Source organism: Mustela nigripes, chromosome 12 (assembly GCF_022355385.1).
Source record: "Mustela nigripes isolate SB6536 chromosome 12, MUSNIG.SB6536, whole genome shotgun sequence".
In the NCBI taxonomy this organism is placed as follows: domain Eukaryota; kingdom Metazoa; phylum Chordata; class Mammalia; order Carnivora; family Mustelidae; genus Mustela; species Mustela nigripes.
In genome coordinates this window covers 89689197-89716659 of record NC_081568.1, presented here as the reverse complement: position 1 = coordinate 89716659, position 27463 = coordinate 89689197, and the positions used below count along the sequence as shown (strand labels likewise).

General features: G+C 37.0%; 1 protein-coding gene across 1 annotated transcript in view; it reads right to left on the bottom strand.

Moving 5' to 3' along the window:
* Window positions 1-1028: 1028 nt before the first annotated feature.
* Window positions 1029-27463, bottom strand: part of NDUFAF2 (NADH:ubiquinone oxidoreductase complex assembly factor 2) — a 163547-nt gene continuing 137112 nt past the window's right edge. The window contains exon 4 of the mRNA XM_059417932.1: window positions 1029-3837. Within this exon, the coding sequence (XP_059273915.1) occupies window positions 3586-3837 (252 nt within the window). The 3' untranslated portion in view covers window positions 1029-3585. The remainder of the gene's footprint in view (window positions 3838-27463) is intronic.

Genomic DNA, 27463 nt, shown 5'->3' with positions numbered 1-27463 from the left:
AAATTTAGGTTACGTTTTATTTTATTTATTTTCTGTTTTATTTTTTGTTTGGTGAGGTCAGGTTACGTTTTAAATAGTGTGGTTAATGAGATAAAAAACATAAGGCTGATTCAAGGCTGGTTAAATTAAGAAATGAAATAAGTGACAGCCAGAAATCGGTCTGTAAAAGTAGAAGTGGAAAAGAGTAACAGATAATGGGAAAATTATTTTTCCTCCATTTTTACTGATTTTCAACATCACATATCCAAGTTATAGCTAATAGGCTAGATTTGTATGATTGAACCAACATTTTCTGTACTTGAATGGTCAAAAGTCTGCTACATGCACATGTAGCACAGGCATGGGAAATCAAGAACAATTTACCTCAGAAAGTACACAAAGTATATATGATACTTTAATTACTTTGAAATGAACATTTTTACTTTTGGAATTTAAAAAAATTTGCATAGGTCTAAAGTCTGTCTTGAAGAAATAAAGACATTTTCATTTACTTAAGACATTTTCATTAAAAAAAAGCTTATAAATGTCCAAAATATAACTACTGAAAATACAACATATGGTGGACAAACTAATACTTTAATACTTTAATTGTGCTTTGCATGTGTCTGTCATAAAAGCCAAATATAAAAAAGATTGCTTAGAAGGGTAATTTGAATTAGGCCAAAGTTATAGTTAAATTTTTATGTAGGACATTAAACTGTTTTGATACCATCTAACAGCGCCACCAGTCATCCAAAAAATACTAGTCTTGAGGAAAGGAGTATGGATGGATTACTATAAATGTCATTTCCAGTTCTTGAAATGACTTTAAAACTGCATGCTCTAGGTAGGAGTGTTATCTGGTTGGTTCAGTCAGTAGAATGTGTGACTTTTGATCTTGGGGTTGTAAGTTTGAGCCCCACCTTGGACATGGAGATTATTTTAAAATAGTCTTTTTTTTTTTTTTTTTTTTAAAGTGCATGCTCTACTAATAACGGTGGGCCAGTATAATCTTCGGGTATTTTCCCACAAGGACTTTTGGTTAAGATTTTCTTTTGCTGCTTATATAAAACAGGTTATTTTAATTTATTTTAATTTTTTTTAATGCCTCATCTATTTAGTATTTACCTTTTTTAGGTTTTTATTTAAATTCCAGTTAGTTAACATACAGTGTAACATTAGTTTCAGGTGTACACTTCGGTGATTGAGCACTTCCATACATCACCCAGTGCTCATCACAAGTGCTTTCCTTCATCTTCTTCACCTATTTCACTCAACCTCCCTCCCACTTCCCATCTGGTAATATCAGTTTGTTCTTTATAGTTTAAAAAAAAACAACAACATGTATTTTACAAGGAAAAAATAAAAATAAATGTAAATTCTGTCATATGTTAAAATATTTACATACTGTAAGGCGAACATTTATAAAAAGATATGTATAGAATACATTTAATAAGCTAATAGCAACTTGGCAGTAGAAATAGTCTAGCATGTTAGAACATTTGCAATTTTTCTTGTAACCCAGGACTCCGGAACATCTTAATATACAGTAATTTGTACCTCTTTTTATACTGCCTGGTGGCTAGTTCTTTTTGCCTGTATGGCAAAATGTAGTAGTATTTTGTAATGATAGAATGGTTAACCTCATATTAAGATTGCTGGAATGGTAGTGTTTTTATCAAGGTGCTTTTCTGTCATTCAATAAGTGTGTTATGGTAATTACATTTGATTATTTGTTTTAATATTACATTTTATAAAGTATTTTTCTCTTGCTTAAACAATGAAAAATTTTTACTTCTATTAAGTAAAAATGTTAACCGGTGTTTTTAGCAAGTCACTGTTAAAACGTAACCAGGGATTTCCTATAGAGCATTAAAATTTGAATCACTTATTCAGTAAATAGATATTGAGCACCTATTATAATGCCATACATTCTGAGAAGTCTATTTTAGCAATAAAAACTTAGTTGTGTACTTTGGAAAACGTATGATCCTTCAAAAATACTTATGTATAATAATGGGTGTTTTAACATTACCCGTCTGTTTTTCTCAATATACAAGCCACTGGAATCCCCATTGCCCATGTAATCACAGAGTACTCTCTTCTATTTTTCATTTTCTCAAAGGATTTTTTTTTTGTTCTTTTCTTTTGGGGGGGTGCAGGGATAGTGTGGAGGGAGAGAGAGACAGAGCTAGAATCCCAAGTAGGCTCTGCTCTCACAACCCTGAGATCATGACCTGAGCCAAAATCAGGAGTTGGACGCTTAACTGACTGAGCCATCCAGGAGCCCCCTCAAAATAATTTTTAAACTTAGGGAACTCCAGTTATTGTACCATTTCTCTCTTTACTGTCCTTTCAGACTTTTTTGTCTCTTGGTCCTGATTCCTCTTTTCAAACTCCAGGTCTTCATGACTTTCCATTATCAGCTACCTTTTCTTGGCCTCCACATGTTTTATCCAAGTTCATGTTTTTGATTAATCCTTTAGAATCTTACAGACTGCCTCTCCAGAAATGGCAGTCTTCTCATTTTTCTCTTTTTTTAACTGGGTATTTTAGGAGAGCTTGCAAATTAGCCTTACCTTCTATCATGATATACACTGGGGTTCCGAAATGATCATAAAGATCCAAAATGTACTGTGCATTTACAGCTACAGGATACTTCACAAAGGAGCAATCCTAAGTGAGGAAACCTAAGCGAATTGATAAACAGAATGATGACTAAAGCAAATAAAGAAATTAAACATAAGGGTGCCTGGGTGGCTCAGTGGGTTGAGCCTCTGCCTTCGGTTCAGGTCATGATCTCAGGGTCCTGGGATGGAGCCCCGCATCAGGCTCCCTGCTTAGCGGGGGAGCCTGCTTCCCTCTCTCTCTCTGCCTACTTGTGATCTCTGTCTGTCAAATAAATAAATAAAATCTTTAAAGGAAAAAAAAAAAAAAAAGAAGGGGGCGCCTGGGTGGCTCAGTGGGTTAAAGCCTCTGCTTTGGGCTTAGGTCATGATCCCAGGGTTCTGGGATCGAGCCCCGCATCGGGCTCTCTGCTCAGCAGGGAGCCTGCTTTCCTTCCTCTCTCTCTGCCTGCCTCTCTGTCTACCTGTGATCTCTGTCTGTCAAATAAATTTAAAAAAAAAAATAATAATAAGTTAGGTTTCGGAGTGCCTGGCTGACTCAGTTGGTAAAGCATGTGACTCTTAATCTCGGGATTGTAAATTTGAGCCCCACATTGGGTGTAGAGATTACTTAAAAATCTTTTATTTGAGAGTGAGCAAGAAGGAGGAGTAAAGAGCAGGGGGAGGGGCAGGAGGAGAGGGAAAAGCAGATTTAGCGCCTAGCAGGGAGCCCGACATGGGGCTAGATGCTGGGACTCTGAGATCATGACTCAAGCCCAAGGCAGACACTTAACCAACTAAGCCACCCAGGTGCCCCTAGATTACTTTAAAAAAAAAGGTTTCTATAGTTCATAATCTCACATTTCTTATGCATACTAAAAATAAATTCTTAAGCTTAATGGATTAGAGAACTACTTACTGTACAGTCAGGAAATAAAGTAATTTTTACTTATTTTATTGTTAAAAAAGTTACATAGAAATAAATACTACCACAGTATATTCATTGATTGGGGTTCTTGCCCCTTTGTGGCATCCAGGATCCTGGCTGAAAGGTTTTACCAGTGCTGGTGGGAGCCACGGTGGGTTCTTCCTTTCCAAAGTAGGGAGCAGAGGCATGCCCTTTGATCTGAGTTTGAACTGGTGGAGATAAAAGTTCTTCATTGCTCCCTTTGCTAAGGAGTGTTTCTTTTTCATAAAGATCTTGACTTTTCATTTTAATTTCTTCTCTATGTTTTTCATTCTTTAGTATTTCCTGCATATATATATAAATGGAAGAAATTATTAAATTTCTAGTTTGAAGAAAACAAACTATAGGTTTTATAAAATAGCTAATAAATATATGCATATACATGATACTTTGCATTTAAATACTATATAGATATTTTTATTAATATTTTATTAATTTTATTAATACTTATTTGACAGAGGGAGAGAGCACAAGTGGGAGTGGCAAAAGGAGAGTGAAAAGCAGGTTTCCCACTGAGCAGGGAATTGGATGCGCGGCTTGATTCCAGGCCCCCAGGATCTTGGCCTGAGCGGAAGGCAGACGCTTAACCTATTGAGCCCCCAGGCACCCCTCAGCTTTTTAAAACTTGTCCTATGGGGCGCCCAGCTTCTGTCCCTCAAACTTGCTATTATACCCATAAGGATCTATAACCCAAATTACTGTATTTCATTGAATACAAAGGAAACATTGAATTTAAGATTTAAGAAGCATTTGTGCGTGCACTCTCTTTCTCTCTCCCCCCACCCCACCATCAAATAAATTATTACCAAAAAAAAAAAAGAAGAAGCATCACTGTTAACACCACTAAAAAAGGACAAACTCTACACACCCTCATTTCAGAGATGTTAAAATTTGAAAAGATGTGCATCTTAAAAACAGATGAAATAAGTCATTACACCTTTATCTTTATTGATTCCTTTTTCCCTTTGTCTTAACAATTACTTTTGAATTGGTAGTATTTTTAAATTTTCTTTTTGCTTACCTGTATTTTTAAAATTTTCCTTAACATCTATCATTTATAATATGAATAAAAAAGAATGTTAATGTAACTAATCTCTGACAACACCGACAAAAAGAGGTTCTTCCAAGTTATGTGTTTTAATTTCAACATTTTATTCAACACTTAAAAGCAACATCTGGGTATCTAAATGTATGATGCCACCTTTCTGTTTCTAAAGTAAATTTTAAGTAGTAATAGTTCTTTAAAAAGGTAAACACTGATGATTAAAATCACATTGGAAACAATGGTTTCTATGGGGGGCGTGTAGTGTTATAGAATTAGTTTTAGGTACAAAGGAGCCATCTAATGAAACTCCTCCTTCAAAGCAAACATGTTTGGGAAAGAATATAAATATTCATGTAATTTCTACAACACAGACCAATTCCCCATGAGTAGTTCAATAACCATAGTAACTGAGTTTAGGGGCAGCTCTTAGGCGCAAGGAGAGTTAAAGTAGTGAGGCTTTTATACACCCTGTAGAATTATCAGGAGAAGTGACCATCTGTCACAAAGGAAGTCTCTCTCAATGTGATACTGGAAATAGTGGAATTTAGAAAAAATACTTTTTCTTATCTCCATACTCTTCAATACCTTCTATGACCTGCTGTGTCTTCATGGAAGCTCTTGAGAAGAATGAAAGCTACGGGACAGGGTTGAACTTACACTAGTAACCCACCACAGGTAGCAAAACGCAACTGAGAAGTTGTTCTGCAGCTTGTTTGGTTTTGGTGTAAGATCAGTCACTTCACATCGCCTGAAGCTGCCCACGCTGCTTTATTTACCTCAGCTCTACTGTTGCAGTCTTACAGCTGGTGTAAGCCTCTAGCTTCTGCATCAGAGACAATTGAGGACCGAAAGCTGTTGCTTCTTTTGTTCTGTCTCCACACAATTTCTCTTTACTCACCATCACTCTGCCAAATTTCCTTCTTACAATAACCATTTAGGCAAATAAACCCACTGTGAATATGTTAATTATTTTAACATATGAAGACAGATTAAAAATTTCAAAGTTGAGAAACATGGAGATTATTATTTTTCCTAGAAAAGGATTTCCTTTTTGTCTTTCTTTTTTTTAATCTAATTGTTACCAGACCCCTCCTAACAGCCTCCAGGAAAATTAAACAACATAAATCATGTATGAAAGGAAATCTAGTTTTGTAAATATTTGGAATAGATAAAATGAAAGTAAGGTGGAAAAAAATAGGAATCTGTGGACTTAAGTAATTGTGTAACAAGGCCTATTTTACAGTAGGAATTACCATAAAATAAGAATTTTTCCTTACATTTTCTTGAAGAACACCTTAAGTCTAAGTATTTCCATCAATAAAAACAGTAGGTTTATTTCAATGTGTAGAGATAAACCAAGAGCAAGCAAGTAGGTCTTCATATAAATGTTTATCTGTTTAAAACAAATATCCTTTTATGTGCTGCTTTTTTCCCTGACAATATTCTTTTTTTTTTTTTAAAGAATTTATTTATTTATTTGACAGAGACAGATCACAAGTAGGCAGAGAGGCAGGCAGAGAGAGAGGAGGAAGCAGGCTCCCTGCTGAGCAGAGAGCCCGATGCGGGACTCGATCCCAGGACCCTGGGATCATGACCTGAGCCGAAGGCAGTGGCTTAACCCACTGAGCCACTCAGGCGCCCCCTGACAATATTCTTCAACATAAAAAAATGGTTTTATGACTTGGCATCGTACCACGAGTTGCTTAATGAACACCCCTACTGTTATTTCCAATATTACACATTTTCATTAAACAACAACACTTTGATGACCATCTACATAGGTCTTTGACTCAAACAGACATAATTTCCATGCCAAACCATCTTTTACTGTGACACCAAGAAGAGGTCATTTAAGTATTTTTCAGTTTCAGTTTCTTTTTTCATTACAAAGCTTTAGTCATCAAGATGGTATGGGTTTGGCACTAAAATAGATACATAGGTCAGTGGAACAGAATAGAAAACCCAGAAATGATCCCACAAATAGCTGGTCAATCTTTGACAAAGCAGGAAAGAATATCCAGTGGTAAATAACTCTTTTCAATAAATGCTGCTGAGAAACCTGGGAAACAGCAACATGCAAAAGAATGAAACTGGACTACTTTCTTATGCCACACACAGAAAGAAATTGAAAATGGATGAAAGCCCTAAATGTGAGACCTAAAACTATAAAAATCCTAGAAGAGAACACAGGTGGTACAAATATCTTTTAACTTTCCTTTTTGCTAGGTATAAAGTATGATAAAAATGGAAACCTGGATCCTTGGTGGTCTACTGACAGAGAAGAAAAGTTTAAAGAAAAAACAAAGTGCATGGTCAACCAAACTAGTAACTATTACTGGAGGAAAGCTGGCTTAAATGTAAATACAACTATGGTGTTTTGTCTGATATCCAAGATCTATAAAGAACTTCTCAAACTCAACACCCAGAAAACAGATAGTCAAGTCAAAAAATGGGCAGAAGACATGAGCAGACACTTCTCCAAAGAAGACATACAAATGGTTAACAGAAACATGAAAAAGTGTTCATCATCATTAGCCATCAGGGAAATTCAAATCAAAACCATACTGAGACTGAGTCTCCATTTCTTTATCTGAAAAATGGAAATAAAATGACTGTGTATGTATAAATATTTACACCTCAAATACTCATATGTAGACTCTTCACATTGTTAGGTCTTCTGAAAGTTTGTGGTTAAGACCATGGGCTCTAAAATAGAACCGCCTGCATACAAATCCCAGTTGGGGCATGTCCTAGCTCCGTGACCCTGTCAGCGTTGCTGAACTCTGTGTCTCAGTTTCCTTGTGTAAAATGGAGATAACAATGCTGTCTTCTTCCATGGGCTGTTGTAAGAACTGGGGAAGAACTGGCTCAGCAGAGCACTGATAAGATAGTAGAAGGGGGGGACGCCTGGGTGGCTCAGTGGGTTAAGCTACTGCCTTCGACTCAGGTCATGATTCCGGGGTCCTGGGATCGAGTCCTGCATCGGGTTCCTTGCTCAGTGGGGAGTTCGCTTCTCTCTTTGCCTCTGCTTGCCACTTTGCCTGCTTGTGCTCTTTCTCTCTCTGACAAATAAATAAATAAAATCTTAAAAAAAAAAAGATGGTAGAAGGGGGTACAGGTGAATTTTTATGTAGTGGACTTTAGATAGTCAATAAATGGGTGGATTATTTATCATTTCATTAAAAAATAAACATACCAAATTTATACCCATCCCTTTTATTTTTACTTCAAAGTAGAAATAAAGTTTCTTCACTACTTAAACTGTTTAAGTAATTAAAATTTTAACTCACTATTTTGTGAAATTGAACAACTGTTGTGAAAACTTTGTAAATAGTAGAATCCCTATATCAGTGGTTATTCTTATGAAGAATAAATAGACAAAGTTCATGATTTTGCTAAACTGAAAAATCTTCGATGTTTTAAAGTGCCATAGCCCTCGACAAAGGCAGCAATCATTACCACTTGACTGAGGATAGAGGTGTTAGTAAAACATCGTCTACTGACTTGAGAACAAGATGGAGTAACTAGTACCACATTAGTCTTTCTGCCATAAACAACTATCAACTTATCAGATATTAAACAATAAGTAGTACAGTACTGTGATTCCTGAGAAGGGAAACAAATGAGATAAGCCCTGTATTGCTTCAGCTTTCTGCCTGCAGACATATTATGGGCTGCTGCATAGGGTGGGTGAACCCAAGCAAAAGTTGTGCTAAAGAGATGGAGACATTGGTTACAGAGGCCGAGGAAGTCAGAGTTTGTGGGGCAGAATACCACAGTACAGAGAAAAAGAGTTACAGAAATCTGCGTAGGGGACCCACTTAAGTGTCCCACTGAGTATGAGGGTAGGGTGAGATGCTACAGGGCCAGGAATAACTAGTTAGGAGCTATAAACCGAATAACTGTTGGAACATGCATGAAAATAAAAGACATTCAAGTTCTAATCAGCCAGAGATGCCTCACTGAACATACCGAACACACAAGTATTCAGACACTCGGAAAGATCACTCTTTAGGAGTAAAGTGGACAGTAGAGGTAACTTTAGACATGTGTTGTCCAATACGATAGCCACTACCCACACATTTTAAATGACTTAAAACTTCAGCTCCTCTACTACACTGGACATATTTCAAGTGTTTAGTAGCTAAATGTCACTAGAAACTCCTATTGGATACCACTGCTAGATCCACTCTAACAAAACTTAAAAATAAGCTTCCAAAGGTTTGGCTAATAAACTTTTAATTTCATGTCCTCTGGATAAAACTCAACATTTTTAAAAGCAGGACATCAAAACCCAGAACATAAACAATAAACTATTTCAGTGTTCATCATCCAATCAAGAAATGAAGAAGGAAAGTGTGATCCAAACCCAGACAATAGAAGCAGAATCACACATGATAGAAATCATGAAAATATCTCATAATTATGTGATAAATATAAGGAATTTATCAAAACTACTATAAATATGTTCAAAGACATATAAGAAAAATGAACCTAAAGAAAAAAATAGAAACTAAGAAGAACCAAATGGAACTTAAAGGTGAAAAAAAGAAGTAAAAAACAAAATGGATTTACCTAACAGCAAATTATACAGTGCAGAAGAAAAGAACAATGAATCTGAAAACAAGGCAATGGAAACCATCCAAACTGATGTAACAGGGGGGAAAAAAGCTTAAAAATTGTTTGAAAGCCTCAGTAAGCTGTGGGACAATATCAAACACTCTAATATGTAAGTGGAGTCACAGAGAAGATAGGAAGGGGAGGAAATAATGGTTAAAAATATTCCAAATAGGCAAACATAAATCTATATATCTAAGAAACTAAACAAACAAACAAACAAACAACAAAAAAACCCACCAAAACTAAAACCAAACCAAACCCAACAAACTCCAAGCAGGAAAAATATAAAACCAAAATACATAAAATCAAATTGCTAAAAGCTAACGAAAAAGAGAAAATCTTAAGATCAGCTACAGAAAAAAGATTTATTTACAGAAGAGACAAAAATAAATACTGTTGAGTTCTCATCAGAAAGAATGCAAGGTGTAACACAATGGATTGACTTCAATGTGCTGAAAGAGAAGAAAAACTGCTAACTTTATATATAAAATATATAAAAATATATAAAATCCTATATGAAAATATCCCTTCAAAAATGAAGTGATAACATTTTCAAGCAAACAAAGGCTAAATTTATCACAATCCCCTACCAAAAGAAACATTAAATAAAGTACTTCAGGCTAAAGGAAAATGATACAAGATGAAAACTTGAATCCACATAACAGAATTTACAGTGACAGAAATGACCAGAATGGAGGTTCTCACTGCAGAGAATAATGCTAGACTTGTGGACACTATGCTATATGCTTGATGCACTGGAACTTTATGTTACCCACTGAACACTCCTTGAGCACATGAGGAGTATCATCATACTGTCCATGGAAACCACGGCTTTGGATTTTGAGGTATTCTTAAGGCTTGCAAAGATACGTTATCTTTGATAAGAAGTACAACCCGAAGGCAAGGAGACTGTTGTGATTATACACAGCCGTCAAATTAACAGCACTAGGCAGGAGGGAGACAATGCCTTACTCCCTCTCTACTCCTATCCAACAAAGAGCCTCCACGCACCAAACCAAACCATCCATGTCCTACACCACTGTCCTGGCTTCCCTGGCCTGGGCTTTGAAGCAATAATGTCAGCAATGGGTTTTCTCCATCTGAGGTGGAGCCCAGTGGAGTTGACAATCAGAAAGTCATGCATGAGGTCAACCACATTCTGAGAAGTTCACATCTAAGAGTCCCTGAGAGTAAAGTATTGAAGGATATCACTTTTAACTCAGCTCAAGGAAGAAAAGAAAGAAACCATACTCAAAACGAAGCACGAGCTTATAGCAAAATCTGTTATTTCAGAACTTTCCCTGAATATACTGTTAATGAATGACTATTCTGTGATAATCTCCTTCATTTCAACAGGCAGCAGGGTATTGGAGCAAATTAGCTTAAAATTTTTTTATGAAGCCTTGATACTGGGAAAAGAGACAAATTCAGTTGTAAAAAGAACTACATATTAATGTTTGAATTTATGTATTTTTCCATGTTATATTATACATTATTATTGTTTGTGAAGGATTACACTTAAGACTTTTTTTAAAGATTTTATTTATTTATTTGACAGAGATTAAAAGTAGGCGGAGAGGCAGGCAGAGGGAGAGGAGGGGAAGCAGGCTCCCCACTGAGCAGAGAGCCCAATGCGGGGCTTGATCCCATGACCCTGGGATCACGACCTGAGCCGAAGGCAGAGGCTTTAACCACTGAGCCTCCCAGGTGTCCAAGACTTTTTATAAAAAAGGAAAATAACTGAATGCCTTTAAAAAATCCCTGGATGCTTTTAAAAAGCTCGCTGCTGTTTTTAGCACAGTCAAGTTAATGGCTATTTACTGTGTGCAATTCATTAATTCAATGATGTGAACTCAAGCCCCAAAAGGTATAGCTCAAGTCCCTTCCAGTGCCACTTCTTGCCCAAGTTCTGGTTAAGAGCCGTTTTGGTAGCTGTAGTACTGTACTCAGTGTTGCAAATTGCTAAGTGTGGTACAAAGTTTTGTACTTTGCTAAGTTGGACACATTTTTTAAAATTAATAACACACAGACAAAAAGCTTGAAAATGGAATCTACTGACATGCTGACTTAAACAGCTATTCATAGACCTCAGTGATGATATAATCCCAATTCAATCACATAGTCCCCTATGCAAATTCTAGTTTACCTGAATTTTCTGAGATGGTGTAGAAATCAGCTCTGATACACAGTTATACCTGTGGGAGGTGTTAGGTAATAGAACCGAATATTAGAACTATGAAAAAAGAAGAGGTAAAACAAATGGCAGGATGGGACTAGACATCTCTGTAATGATTCCTTGGGAGAGATTATCAAAACCGAGGCAATGTAAACTTGAACCGTGGAACTCCATTCTAGAAACTCAGAGAAGGGAGAGAACTGACGCAAGTGCTCTCTGATGGAGGAGAGCTGCAAGAAAGTTTAGATCACTCAAGTACTGAGGAGAGAAGGGCTGAGAAATATCTGAGTGAGTCAAAAAGGTTACCCAAGACTTTTCAGGGATCCACATCATTCTGCATCTCTGGGGCCACACTTGGACTAGAGGTATGAGTATGAACAATTCGGAGTCTATACTATTAAATGGAATTGAATATTTGGATAAAGATATAAGCATACATACAAAAACACCTTAGGAATATTATCTGTTTTTACACATATATTCTAGTAAACAAGGGAAGGTAATTACAAATTACCCATTATTACCAAAGATATATAAAATGTCACTAGTATTTTTAAATTTCTTTGTATGTGCCATATGTATAAATAAAAGCACATAATAGTTTGATATACTTCAAGATCCTAATCCCCTAACCCTATTTCAACTGAGAATTCAAGGAGTGTTTCAGTAATGGTCTCTATATACATATATATCATGCTGATGGTGTGATATGCATATTAATATAAAATTCCATAATAACAGATTTTAAAATAATTTGATAATTTTCATATAGATGGATCTGTGAATGGAACAGAGCTAATGGTAAGGGAATTAGGGAATTATAATGTTTGATTTAAAAGTGCTATAGGGTGCCTGGGTGGCTCAGTGGGTTAAGCTGCTGCCTTCGGCTCAGGTCATGATCTCAGGGTCCTGGGATCAAGTCCCGCATCGGGCTCTCTGCTCAGCAGGGAGCCTGCTTCCCTTCCTCTCTCTCTCTCTCTCTGCCTGCCTCTCCATCTACTTGTGATTTCTCTCTGTCAAATAAATAAATAAAATCTTTAAAAAAAAAATAAAAGTACTATAAATCGGGGTGCCTGGGTGGCTCTGCCTTCGGCTCAGGTCATGATCCCAGAGTCCTGGGATCGAGCCCCACATCGGGCTCTCTGCTCAGCGGGGAGCCTGCGTCCTCCTCTCTCTCTGCCTACCTGTGATCTCTGTCTGTCAAATAAATAAATAAAATATTTTAAATAAATAAATAAATAAATAAATAAATAAAAGTGCTATAAATCCAGATAAGAAAAAAAAGCAGGCACAATACACATACGCATATCATAATCCAATGCTTCTTTGATGTTCTGGTTCCATGCTTCCCTGGAGTTTAGTATCTATAAATGGTCTCCATTTGGTTTCAACTACTTGTGAATTCCAAGTATAACATATATAACTATGTTCCTCAAACTTAAGTACAAAACACATCTCAAGATAAAGTCTAAATACAGTTTAAAGTAAATTAAACAGTTCTTTATTGTTAGAGAGTTTATTACATTCAAGAGCAAGCAAAGACGTAGGAGTCAGTCTTATGCATAATGATAAAATTAGTCATATCACTGGATTTTATTTTTCACATCTTCTGTAGGATTAAAAACAAGGCCATTTCATACTGATCAAGTTACATCACATACAAAAAAAAAAAAAAGAAATCAAAGTCTTTAAAAGTTTTAATTTGAAATTATAAATTAGCAATATATTTGTGGCAAAGGTATAAATATAGATATAACTTTAATAAAACTACTGGATCTAGGTATATACTTTCAAAGAGCACATAAGATAAAGATACAATGAAAGTTTTAGTCTTGGAAAGAGATGAACTTTCTAAAATACTTAAATTAATAAGTACATCTCCCCAATTCATTTGTTTTTTCATCTCTTGCCACACAGGTGCTATATATAATATAAATACATTTGACTTTGACAGTTTCATTAATTTCTTTCCATAATTTAAAATATACATATGAATGAGTATTTTTTATTTTAATGAATATTAAAAATTTTAAAGTATAAGCACCCTGCCTTTTGTCAATTTAAGAAAAAACATTTTGAAGAATACAAAAGATTTAGTAAATACAGTATAAGTGAAAATTTGGCAGAAAGTACGTTCCAGGTCCCCAAACCATATACATTTGGTTACTATACAGTGGTGTCACCCAAAAAGTAGCCTCCCAGAATATGCAACTTTCTTCTATCCCACGATCGAAATAATTATAATGGGAGTTTGGTGTACAACTATTCCAAAATGTTCTAAGCTGAATATTCTTTTTACAGTGTCATTTTTATAATATACCATGAAATAATTCAGGCCTAATAAATATGACAGCAATGCCCAAGCTTGAAAATATTGCCAAATTGTTGATTTAAACTACATTTTCTAGTTCTACAAGTTGAACTGTCAGGATTTAAAAAAAAAAGGTTACTAGATCACATTTGTTCAATATATGAAAGGGAGAGAGAAAAAAAAGCAGGGAGGGACATAGGTCACCAAAAGATACCCAAGGCAATGCCTGCTAGATTAGTAATAAAAAATGAAATATTAGGAATAAAAAATGAGCTGAATCTTGGTTGGATGGGATCAGAAACCAAAAGGGTAAACAAATGACAACGCTTAGGTAGTATGACAGTACCAGATTGCTAGGAAATCTATTAGAATGAGACAACAAGCAAGCAAGTTCTCCTTTAGCAGAAGCTGCTCTTGCTATGTGTTCTTGCCAATCACTAGTGTGCTTCTGCCAAATCAATGTCACATTTAATTTATTCACATTCAAATCTATTGCAAACAGACTTTGATCAATTACAATCACAAAAATGCAGACTGAGTTTTGTTGTTTTGACATGCTTTCTTGAACTTCTCTCCTACATTTTTGAAAAACATTTCTAATTGCAAGAAGTTGATCTCAATGATTTTTGTTATTTAAGGGGACAATTGTTAAGATTTGTTTATATTCCTTGCTGGTAGGAATTTCTGGTGTTGAGTTTTCTGTCTTTGAACTTGAGCCAGATTAATTATTACATCTCAAAATGTTACTAAAAGGAAATAATCACAGAGCTCAAGTCACTAATATAGTTTTACAGGTGGTATTTCTTTTAATAAAATAAATGAACTTCCATCTATATGAAAAAAAAAAGACCTTTGAGCATAAAGATACAATTATTTAATTGAAAAAGAAATATAGTAGTTTAACATTAATAAAAAAATAATTAGACTCACTTAACTTTAGTTCTATTTAATTGCACTGCCCTGGTGGGAAACAAAGAAAACCTTGCTCCCCTGTGTGAGAAGTGCGGAAACCCATTATCCCGGGAGAGAAGCAATGGTTTGTCGGGCCTGGGCTCCTAGAGTTGGGAAGAAGGGCAGAGGCTGGAGCCCTGAAGGAAAAAGGAGGCTCCATCTGTGAAGGACTGTTAGCATTACTGAGCTGTTATATGCCAGCTGCTGTAGGGAGAAAACAGTTCTACTCTTCTAGGTTGAGGGAGGGAAGGAAAGGAACTGGGAGGAAGAATCAAACATGTCATAGCCGTGGAGGGAGGTTACCTTCTCCAGGACCTAACACAGAGGTACTGTCCTTTGATGCAAGGGACAATAAACCTGCGGCCCTGCAAGATATACTCATTCATTCATGAATTTTTTAAAAAAGATTTTATTTATTAATTTGACAGACAGAGATCACAAGTAGGCAGAGAGGCAGGCACAGAGAGAGGGGGAAAGCAGGTTCCCTGCTGAACAGAGAGCTGAATGCGGGGCTCAATCCCAGGACCCTGAGATCATCACCTGAGCCAAAGGCAGAGGCTTAAACCACTGAGCCACCCAGGCGCCCTCATTCATGAATTTTTTATTCTTTCTTTCATTGAATAAATATATATGAGCACCTACAATTCAAGGGCCTGGGGATACAGAGAACAAAACCTGACTTCCGCTCTTAAGGAGCTTCCTTGGGGGCCAAGAGGAAAACAAAGGAGGTTGCCTGCTTCCTGACTCATCTGAGTCAAGGCAGGGAAGAGTTGGGTAAACACCAATGGTCAGTTTTGTGGCTAATGCTTATGGGTTCTTTCCTACTTTCTCATTTGCTCATTCATTGGTTCATTTAGATATCAACAGCCCACTATGTGCCAAGGACACAGAGTGAGAAGATACAATCTTTGGCCTAAACTCAAGGAACTCAAAATCTAAGGAAGAGAGATGGGTTAAAAAATTAATGAAAATACAATATGATAAATTCTGTGATAATATTAAACAAGAATGTTTGAGACTGCAGAAGAAAAGCTGGTGTTCCTATTATTATCCACAGAGTGGGGAGGAGGGGGTGAGGTCTGAGTCTTAACAACAGGAATGAACCAGAGAACTGAGAACAGAGGAGACATGCTGGGAAGAGGTGAGTACATGCTCACAGGTTCAGAGGAGTAAAGCAGCACAGCAAATTCAGAACACTGGCAGCAGTTCATACAGCATACAGGGGTGAGAACATGCTGACTCTTACAATGTGATGTTAGGACATTTAGCTTTCATCCTGAAAGCCATGGTGAAGTATTTTGACTCTGAAGCAAGAGTAGGATTTACAGATAAAGGAGGAGAATGCCCAGTTAATTTGCATTTTGAATAAACAAAAAATAATTAGTTCTTATATATTGCATAGTATATACTTACAATTATTCATTGTTGGTTTGAAACTTAAATTTAACTAGGTGCCCTGTATTTTTATTTGCAAAATCTGGCAAACACAGCAGAAGACTTCTGTGTTTATACCACATTAAAAAAAAAATGACTCTAGCAACTGTAAAAATTAGATCAGAAGGAGGCAAGACTCAAATAGAGAAATTAGACAGGATGTTATTGCAGAAATAGAACTGAGACGTCATTAGGGCAGGAACCAAGACAGGTAGTGAGATGGAGGGGGAAAAGACAGATTGTGATGGCATTCAAAATGAGAAAGGTCTTGGCCACCAGGAGTATGGAGCTGAACCAGAACAGGACCATTCCCAAGTCTCTGATGATGATGGATGACATGGTAATGCCATTAGCCATGGAGGAAACAGGGAAGAAGCATATCTGTTTTAGATACACTGAATTTGAGATGTCTATAAAATACCCAAATATTGTGCATCAAATTGTTAGCTCCTTCTTCTCAGCCCAGACTCCCAAATGTGGAAGTGCTTCAGGACTCACTTTGAGGTCTGCCCCTTTTTCTATACTCTCTGCCCCAGTGATCATTTCCAATCTTAGGAGTTTAAATACAGTCTACATTTGCTGAAAAATCTCAAATTTATGCTTTTAGGCCTGCTTTCCAAGCTCCAGAATTATATACTATCCAACTATCTAACTGATGTCTTCACTTGGATATCTAATGGACATTTTAAATTCAATACATCCAAGATGAATGAAGCTCAGAGGAGTAGCTCAGGGTCACACAATAAGCCTAGACTTGAGACAGAAGTGTCTGCTTCTACTACGTTCTTTCCACTACTCGCTACTAACCTGCACACCTCTCAGCAAGCCCCACATAGGGCTCGGCATTACCAGGGGCCTCAGGATAGTGCTGCCTGACTAGTGTTGCCTTGACCTCCAGCAGCTTTGTGTCGCTTCACTTCAATCGGGCCTCAGCCTGTTCCCTTTCTTCACATGCTAAGACACAGACAAGCTCTAAGGCGACGTCACACTGCACACATGTATCTAAAGGGGCATTCAGGTACCTGGCTGGCAGTCCTGAAGGTGAACCAGCATACTCTCAAAATGGCCTCCCTGACATAGCAAATGCATACCAGCGTGAAGGATCTGGAGAGGACAAGGGGCTACTGGGATGTCCTCATGCCGGGCAGTGGCCCAGTTCAGCCAGCAGCAGCCGAATCAGCCTCCCTTACACAGCCCTGTGTATTTAGTAAAAGTACTCCTATACGCCCCTTGCCTCCTACCTCCACCTAGCACTAAATCTCACCAATTCTTCCTCCAAAGTGTATCCTGAGCCATGCAGTTCTCTCCAACTCCCTTACCAAAAGCATTTCTTGCCTAGATCACAGTCTCCTAATAGGTCTCCTTGTTCCTCTAGGATTCAGTGTCCAGAGCAACCATGACCTTTCACGTCACTTCCCGCTCACAAAACTTTAATGGGTCCTTAAAACAAAACCCAAACTTGCCCATGGCAGATATGGATATGGAGATACTCTGATCAGTTCCCACTTCAAGACAACACTTGCTTCCCAGCTACAAAGGGTGTGCTAAGCAGACAGTCTCCACTGAGTGGTGTATTATGGCTTATTAGCAGACATTTGGGTTGTTCCTAGCCTTTCCATATGCTGTAGTTACTACTGCTACTACAAATACCCCTGTGAATTATAAATTACTTATTTCACCACATAATTTTGAGTAGATTTTTAGAAGTCAGATTGCTAAGGCAGAGGGCAAATGCATATATATTTTGCTATTTGTAAGGGAATGGAGTTTTGACTGCCCTTCCTACTTTCCTTCTCCCTTCTTTCCCCCACACTGATTGCCTAAAACGATGCCTAGCATGTAATAGGTGCTCAATATCTATCTGTGGAATGAATAAATTTGCCTCGGTATATGCACTTTATTGACTAATGAATAAACAGATTAACTGCAATTTGCAATTGTCTTATAAACTCAAATCTAAACTTAAATAGCTAATAATCATGAACAAATCATACTCTATCATTAATAAAATAAATTTTGATTTGAATTGACTTAAAGTTCTCTTCATAATGTTGAAAAAGTCTTAATAACTTTAAAAGTGAGAAAAGACAGGCACACATTTATTTATACTCTTGGAAGCTTATACTGTTTTTTTTAAAAAACAAATGTGAGGGTACCAGCTCTTGGTGCAACTATTGTGCATTCCATCGTCACAAGGCCCTTGAGATGCCCTGAGCCAGCAATGTGGGCCCCAAAAGGACCTGGGCATGACAGTGGAGCTGGGTGTACAATGCGAGGATGATGGTTTCGGGGAGGCAGAATATGCTGCCATTAACTCCATGTTGGGCCATTAACTCCATGTTGGGCCAGATCAACTTCTGTCTGAACCACCTGGAGAAGAATGACCACCTCAAACCCACCTCCCGGAGATGCTTGAGTCCAACCAGCAGACATGCCTTGAGTTCCAGTTCAAGAAGGCCCTTAGGGATGCCAGTCCCTAGGCTCTTGGAGCCCCCAACTAGCCCCAACCCTGTCTCCCTGGGCTACGCTCTGACCTGAACACTCACCTGGCTTAGATATCTTTCCAAGGGCTGGCCTATAGGTCCCCCTGGTGAGTCTGCCTGCCTGGATCACCCTTGTGGTACTCTCCTTGGCATGCCTGGGCCAGCCCCCATCACTCAGCATCCTCTCCTATAGTCAGGTATGGGCCTGCAAACCACCCACCCTGCCTACCTGCCCAATTCCAGGGGACTTCCCACTTTGCCCAGGCCTTAAGCAGCCACATTAAACAGGCCAATGAATGAATGAATGAATGAATGAATAAAACCAATGTGGTAAAAGTGACTGTCCTTTTTTTTACATTTATCAGTTTATTTGAGAGAGAAAGAAAGTACAAATGGTGGGGAGAGGGGCAAAGGGAGAGGGAGAAAGAGTTCTAGGCAGGCTCGGCATTGAGCGCAGAGCCCAGCACAGGGGTCAATCTCACAACCCTGAGATCATGACCTGAGCGGAAACAGATGCTTAACCGACTGCACCACCCAGGCGACCCTCAGTTTGTCCTTTTGAAAAACCGTTTTTTGTTTTAAAGATTTTATTTATTTGACAGAGAGAGAAAGAGAGAGAGACATCACAAGTAGGCAGAGAGGCAGGCAGAGAAAGAGGGGAAGCAGATTCCCCACTGAGCAGAGAGTCCGATGTGGGGCTCAATCCCAGGACGCCGAGATCATGACCTGAGCTGAAGACGCCTAACAACCGAGCCACCCAGGTGCCACTGTCCTTTTGAAAACTAAGAATTTTTTTTTCTTTGTGTACCTTTCATTTGTCAACCACTAAGTATTTGACTTAAGATATATCACTACCCAAATACAAAATTCCCAACTTTGGGTGGCATCAAGGTAGGAAAGTTTAATAATGGATCAGTTATTTTGGACCTAAAACATGCCCTGCCTGCCCAAGAGAAATAGTGTTACAGTGATACGTATATTGCCTGCCTTGGATACAATTCAACCACCGTGTAACATATATACAATAAAAATACACAGCAGAGTCACAATACATCATCCATAGTATCTACCACTGACTAAAACTTGAAAACAGGCTGCTGGCAGTGCCGCCTCCCCAAAGAGACAAAGGTACTATGGGAAGGTAGATGGGTAAGTGACTGCCTGCCTGGGTCACCCTTCTGGTACATGACATGGAGCCTTGGCATGCCTGGGCCATGTTATGTCAGATGGAATCCAGGACTCCACTCTTCCCAACTCCAAAGACAGTCGAAGCACTTCCCTTCCCAACTACCTTTCCCCATCCTTCCCATTAAGGGATGGGAAAATGTAGAAGAGACAGGAACACAGGTTTGGGAAAGGATGACTAGTGGTAGGGGCCAGAAGAAGGTCCTCATGTGGCCAGCAAGAATTGCAGCACTCACATAAAGCGCCACCACTACTCCAGCGGTAACAGTAACAACCACTTTATGCAACTGGAATAACATCAACAGACAGGACTGCCTATAACAACTATACTGGGAGGAGAGTGGAATTCCCAGAAGAGTAGTAGCTGATGAAACTAACTGAAATGACATTGAGAAGGAGGGACAATAAAAAGGAAAAACCACAGTAACATCTTTTATCTCAAGAAGGAATGAAAAGGCTAGAATATTAATTAGGATTGTAGAGTGAGTTCTAAAGGTCAGGCAGTCAGGTGAGCAAGCAAATCTAAGTTCAAGTGCGCATCTGCGGTCGCCTTGGAGCCAGGCTTCTTTTAGGTTTGTTTGGTGGCCAGGAGAAAGAGAGGCTCAGGGATATCCCAGCAGGGATGCAGACAGGAAAATGAAGAAACAAGGTGGGTGAGAATTCTCATGGGAACTAGTAGGGGAGAGCAAAAAAAAAAAAAAAAAAAAAAAAAAATTAAGAAAATTATTAAGAAATAAACACAAAAGGAAACCAAGAGCAGAGAAGAAACTGGCCTTCTTAGGGCTCTCAGCAGGACATAGGCTGGAGTCCTCTCTTTCACTTTTTCACACAGTCATTCAATACTATTGAGCACCTACTCTGAGCCAGGCACTGTTCTAGACAAGGCAGGGAACAAAATAGTCCCTGCTCTCATGAGGCCTGAATTCTAGTAGGAAGAGACAAATGATACACCAACAAATAGCATCACTACAGAATATAAGTAATCAGATGACTGCTGCCTGCTATTGCTATAACCTTCTCAGCCTGCTCTTTTCGGTTTATTAAGAAGAGACTTGAACTAGTGTGGGAGTACTTACAAAGAAGTCAACAGAATTTTCTTAGCTCCTTTCAAATTTTTTTTCTTTTCTTGAAATGAAAATCACTTTTCTTTTTTTCTACAAAAGTAATACAGCTGGAAACAAATACTAAAATTTAAATAGAAATTAATAAAGTTGAAAAACATAAATCTCTCACAATTTCATATCCAGTGTTAAAAAGTCTGGAGTATATCATTACAGACTTCTCTTTAAACATATAAATGCATTTACAATATGAATATGATGTAGCTCATTTTCAAATGCATGTTTATAATTATTGATAAGGTACAATAAGGTATGTACTATGCATACTGTTCCATAAATTACTTTCCACTTAAAATTTTCCAGACCTCTTTCTGTATAAACTTATAGATGGATATATTCTTCTTAATGGCTGTATAGTGGCTAGTATTTCATTGCACAAAAGTAACCTAATTTATTCACTCAACATTCACTACAAATGAATGTTTAGTGTGTTTCATATTTTATAATACTACAAACATCCTTGAATAAAATTTTTATACATTTGTCAATCATCCCTAGGATATCTTCTCAGAACTAGAATAAAAAAGATGGTATGTATTTGGAAAACTGCTCTCTAAAAGTCAACATCACCTTGCACCTGTACCTATGGTGAATGTTTTCCCACATGTCAATATAAAAGAAAAAAAAATTCTTCTTTATCTTATATTTTATAAAATCTACCCCCACCCCCCATCAGTTTATGGTTTCTCTTTTAATTTCATCAAAGATTTTATTTTTATAAAAAAGTAGAAATTTCTTATGCTGTCAAATTTGTCAATTTTTCCCTTATGGTGTCTGGCTTAAGTGTCATGTCACTCACTCTTTGGCTTGCTTGTTCCTTTTTATCCTTCAGGTGTCAGCATAAATATTACCTCTACAGAGCAGCTTCCCTAAATTCCATCTAAAGAAAGCTGTCCTTACTATTCTTTCTTAGAATCTTTGTTTATTCCTACAGAGCTCTTTTCACAACTTGTACAAATGATCCATTTTTGGTATTTGTAACATATCTGCCTTTCCCACTAGAGTATAAGCTCCAAGAGGTACACATTATTCCCTGGGTGATCTGCCTATTTTCCACTACACCTCCAACATCTGCCATAAAATAGATACTCCTTGGGGTGCCTGGGTGGCTCAGTGGGTTAAGCTCTGCCTTCGGCTCAGGTCATGATCCCAGGGGCCTGGGATCGAGTCCCGCATTGGGCTCTCTGCTCAGCAGGGAGCCTGCTTCTCCTCATCTCTCTCTCTGTCTGTCTCTCTGCCTATTTGTGATCTCTCTCTCTGTCAAATAAATAAATAAAATCTTTAAAAAATAATAAAAAATAAAATAGATACTCCTAGATTACTTCGTGAACAAAGTTTAGTTCCTTCCTGGGGCATAATGCCAATTTTCTCTTGAACAGTGTTCCTTCTAAAAGATTAAATGAATAGTAGAGGCTGTCAAACTAATCCTTCACTGAAGAATAATTTAGAAAATCTCTGTTGCCCCTTTTCCAAAAGAAATGTGTCAAGATTAATCAGTAAATTTGGGGTTGGGCTTAAATGAACACTGCAATATGGCTCAAGGACATGCAATATTGCTTTTATAACATCAAAGGGCACATCCATATACTGTATATCTTGAGAATTTTGATGGTTTCAAAATCTATTATTAGTAATTTACTTTGAAAATGAAGACATGCCATTTACTAATATAGGATCAAAGGGAGGAGTGTTATGATGCCAGAGCACCCAAAATGTTAGGAACCTGTAATTTAGTTTTTCTTTCTAATTTTTAAAATATTTTCTTTATTTCTTTGAAAGAGAGAGTATGAGTGTGCACAAGTAGGGGGAGCAGCAGGCAGAGGGAGGAGAAGCAGCCTCCCCTCTGTGTGGGGAGGGGCTAGTTCCTTGACCCTGGGTCAACTCCCATGACCCTGGGATCATGACCTGAGCTGAAGGCAGATGCTTAACCAATGAGCCACCAAGGCACCCCTGTAACTTAGTTTCTATGGATATCCTCTATGATAGTAATTAATTACTTATTTTTAAAAAAGTGGTATTTAGGCACAATCATCAGCAATAGTGATAGTTCCTTGAACAGTATCCATTAATAAGAACATAAACTGAAGGTTTAGGATGGCCTGTTTTCCACCTGCTAGATAAGAGTTCACTTCAAAGGTATCAGGGTTGATCCCTTTTCATTCTCACAATAAAAAGTTCAGTGATACTCAGATTAGATGATCCCCTTTTTTATGATTGGCTCTTTCCTTTTAGATGAATATCTTTTAATTGTGGCAGGAATTAGGGAAACTTTTATCTGTGATTTTTTCTCACGCATACCTGTAAATAAATACCTGTAAGTACACAAATTAAAGTGGAACAAAAGCTGAGTTCTAGTTTCATAGTGTAGGTAAAAATATTTACATTCTACTATATCATTTACTTACAAATACTTTTGCTTCTTAAATTGAGAGGCAATGTGATGTTTTCTTAGGTGAATGCATGCAATGTACTAATCTTCAATGAATTTATCACTGGACTTAATACATGCAGATATTTTTTCAATACACAAATGAATTTTGTTAACACAAAACATTATTACAGTGTAATAATATGCCATGGCTTTTTATAATTATTGCATTTAAATTACTATGTAATGTATATTTCTTGGTAAAAATATCCATCTGGTGATGAAAACTTGGAATTCATTCAATAGAAAATCTTACTATGTTATTTTCAACAAACACATATGAAATTAAATATTTTTATGATCAACTATCATAATTTGGTGATCACAGATAATGCAATTAGTCTAACTTTGTAAGGGGGAACAATTATTGAACGGTTATGCATATCAGTCCTCACTAAAATAATACCTTGTCCCTTTCTAAAGAAGAGAGACTGTCAAAACAGATAATTCTAGTAAAGTCGGAAATAGTTTGAAAGGACAAAAAAAACTTTATTTTCCTCTTTAACATTTCACCTTATATCTATTCAGAAACATTCAGAAAACATTTAACTTTATTACTATGTACCAAGAACTTCACATATTACAGATGAAAAGGAATCAATTATTTAACCTAATGTTTTTCATAATTTAAATACAAATAAAAGATAAAAGCATGACTTTTTAATTAAAAAAGATTTATTTCAAATTATAATAGCCACATTTGGCTAAGAAGCTACTGTATTAGACTAGAGACAGTCTACATTTGACAGGTCTAGACAGTCTAAATCAAAGATAGGGAGTACTATTTAGAGAAAATTTTAGATGAAATTATTTAGAGAAAATTATTTAGAGAAAATTTAAGATGAAATATTTGTAAATTATAATAAAAATAAAAATTGAGAACCATCATAAGAGAGTAATATATCCAAAACAGAAATTCTTTGATAATTTGACATTTGAATAAAATTCTTCAGAAAAGGGGGTGCTTGGGTGGCTCAGTGGGTTAAAGCCTCTGCCTTCAGCTCAGGTCATGATCCCAGGGTCCTGGGATGGGCCCCGCATCAGGCTCTCTGCTCAGCAGGGAGCCTGCCTCATCTCTTTCTGCCTGCCTCTCTGCCTACTTGTGATCTCTGTCAAATAAATAAAATCTTAAAAAAAAAAATCTTCAGAAACTGGAAATGAAAGTCATTCAAAGATGTAGATACAGAAAAATAAGTATATAAAAGGATAATGCAAGAAAGAGTGAAAGTTAATTTATATAAATAGTTTTGCTAGATAAACATGGGAAAATGTTAATTACCTGATAAACAGAACATGGCAGCACTTTATAAATATTTGTTGAACTGAAATGACTTTTGTAGTGGTAACAAAGAACATTTGTTACCTTAAGGCTACAAATGAAACAGCCTCAAGATTTTAGGTAAATAACTCAGGAGAGACAGATATTATATTAAGGATGCCAAGGTGCAATCCCAATGGCCAAAGGGTATTATCGTGTCCTTTGGCACCACCTGTCAGATCACTAGAAACCACTGAGCTGACATTTTTAATTTCCTTTTTAAAAGTTAAATATTTTCTGATTATAGACAAATACTTCCTTTATGTAGCAAATTCATAAAATACATAAAAGCACTAAGAAGAAAATCGACTCACCGCCCAAATACTTTATATTTACACTTTCTTCAAGTCTTTTTTGTCTTTTTTTTTTCATTCACCGACTTCCTTACTATAAAAAATAACAGAATCAGGAAGATAGGTATATTTTATAATATTTTAAAATTTCTATTTTAAAGATTTTATGTATTTATTTGACAGAGAGAGAGCTCGCATGAACACATGAAGAAGCAGGCTCCCTGCTCTAAAGCTCCCCATGTGGGGCTCCTTGTGGGGCTAGATAGGAGGCTCAATTCCAGGGCTCTGGGATCACAACCTGAGCCCAAGGAAGAGGCTTAAACAACAGTGTCACCCATGTGCCCCTATAATTTTCCTTTTTAAATTAATTCTCATACAATGTGTTTATAAAAGCGAAGCATATGAACATGACATTAAGCGAGAAACAGGCTAAGCCAACTGACTAATTAGATTCACACTTACATCTTCATTGTTAATTGTGGTAACCTGTTTGAAATAAGGTCTCCAAGGGTTAATTAGCCAGCACCATTTATCAGTAAAAGATAATGTACTTAAATTTTAAAAATATGTGCAAATTTGTAAGTCTTTCATTTCCCAATATGAATCTGAACTCCAGAAAAAATTTTCTCATATTGGTAGTTGTATTAAAAACATAAAATCTTAGTTAAGTTGAGAAATAACTGTCTTGGAGAACGGAGGTACTGATTAATGTGTGAATTGTTTCTTGTTCAAGGAAATTCCATATTGTAAAATATGCAAATAACTAGAAAAAAAAAACAGAATAAAAGATTCAAATTATCATGACCCAAATATTAGTACCTAAAAGACTAATCATATTCTTGTGAGTAGAATTTTTTTCACTGGGTCATATTCATAGTTTCCTGGCAAGCAATTTGAAGATGAAAATTCCTAAGCATTCAAAACCCAGTGGATTTTTTTTTTTAACTTTCTTAGATAAATTTATTTTAAAAGACATCTTTCTTTAAACATTTTCTTTTACTTGAGTGTAGCTGACACACAATGTTACATTAGTTTCAGATAAAAACACAATGGATTTGAAAACAAAAAATACAGCAAAACTAATTATCAAAATATAAGCACTAATTATCATCTGTGTTGATATGCTTCATGTGTCAACTGGGCTAGGCCACAGTACCCAGTTATTCAATTAAGCAATAACCTAGGTGTCACTGTAAGATATTTTGTAAAAGCAGTCAACATCTACAATCCATTGATTCTAAGAAAGGTACTACCCTTCATAATTTGGGTGACCCTCAACTATTCACTTGAAAGGCCTTAAAAAGCAAAACTGAGAGTCCCATGAGAAAGAAGAAATTCTGCCTCAACACTGCAGGATCGGCTCTTGCTCAAGAATTTTCAACCTGCCTGCCTGCCTGTGTTATAAATATCTGACGTGCCTGCTCCTACACTCATGTAAGCCAACTCTCTGAAATATATAAATCTCTTAATTGCATCTGTATCTATCCTCCATCATTCTTCCCTTCTCTCCTCTCTCATCTCTTTGATAAAGAAATGTCTCATGCCTTTTTCTATGAGGAATCTCTATGCTCCATAGCTCCCTACTATTGCTGTAAAGTCAAGTCCATTGCAATTATGCCAGCCCAGTATTGAAATCTGCACATTTGACCATCCAAAATGTGCCACAGATTAGCACATTTAACGGAATAAATTCATACTTTCTCTCTGTAGTTGGAGTGTATTCACTTCGTCAATGAATCTAGGGATTCTGTTTCTTTAAGGAGTAAAAGAAAAGATGTTAAGTTAAAAAAAAAGGGGGGGGAAAAGGAAAAAAAAAACAAAAGAGAAAAGAAAAAGAAATTTATTAAAAAAATCAAACCATGGGGGAAAGGAAGAAAGATATGTGGTAAATGCAAGTGTTAATACAGTTCCTGGGATTTAACAGTACCTTTTAGTCTCAACATCCTAATAACCTGGGCAAAAAGCTAAACAAATCATGTAACTCTTTTTACTTAATAAAAGGAAACATTTATTCTTTTAGAGAGAAAAAAACTCTTTTTTCTGGTAGACACTTCTATGAAGAATTTGTTTTCAAGATTTCTTAAATAAGAGATAAAGAACAAAATAACCAACACCTTCAGTACTTGCTTTCAGATTCAGAAATGATTACCTTCTAGCCTTTTCACTTGCTAATCAAAGGCCCAAAACATAAAAACTAAAACTTAATGAGGGAGGAGCTGTATGTCTGATGATGGCAACTGATACAGGAGGTGGCTAGTATATCCCTTAGATCTTCATTGTTCAATGGTGGACACTGGCCACTTGCGGCTTTGACAACCCAAAATGTGACTGGTCTGAATTAAGATATGCTCTAAGGAAGGGCACCTGGGTGACTTAGTCAGCTGAGCACCCAACTCTTGGTTTTGGCTCAGGTCATGATCTCAGGGTCCTGGGACTGAGCCCCACATTGGGGGGCCGTCCCCACCCAGTGGGGAGTCTGCTTGTCTCCCTCTCTCTGTGCCCTTCCCTTCATTATGCTCGTGCATTTTCTCTCTCAAATAAATAAA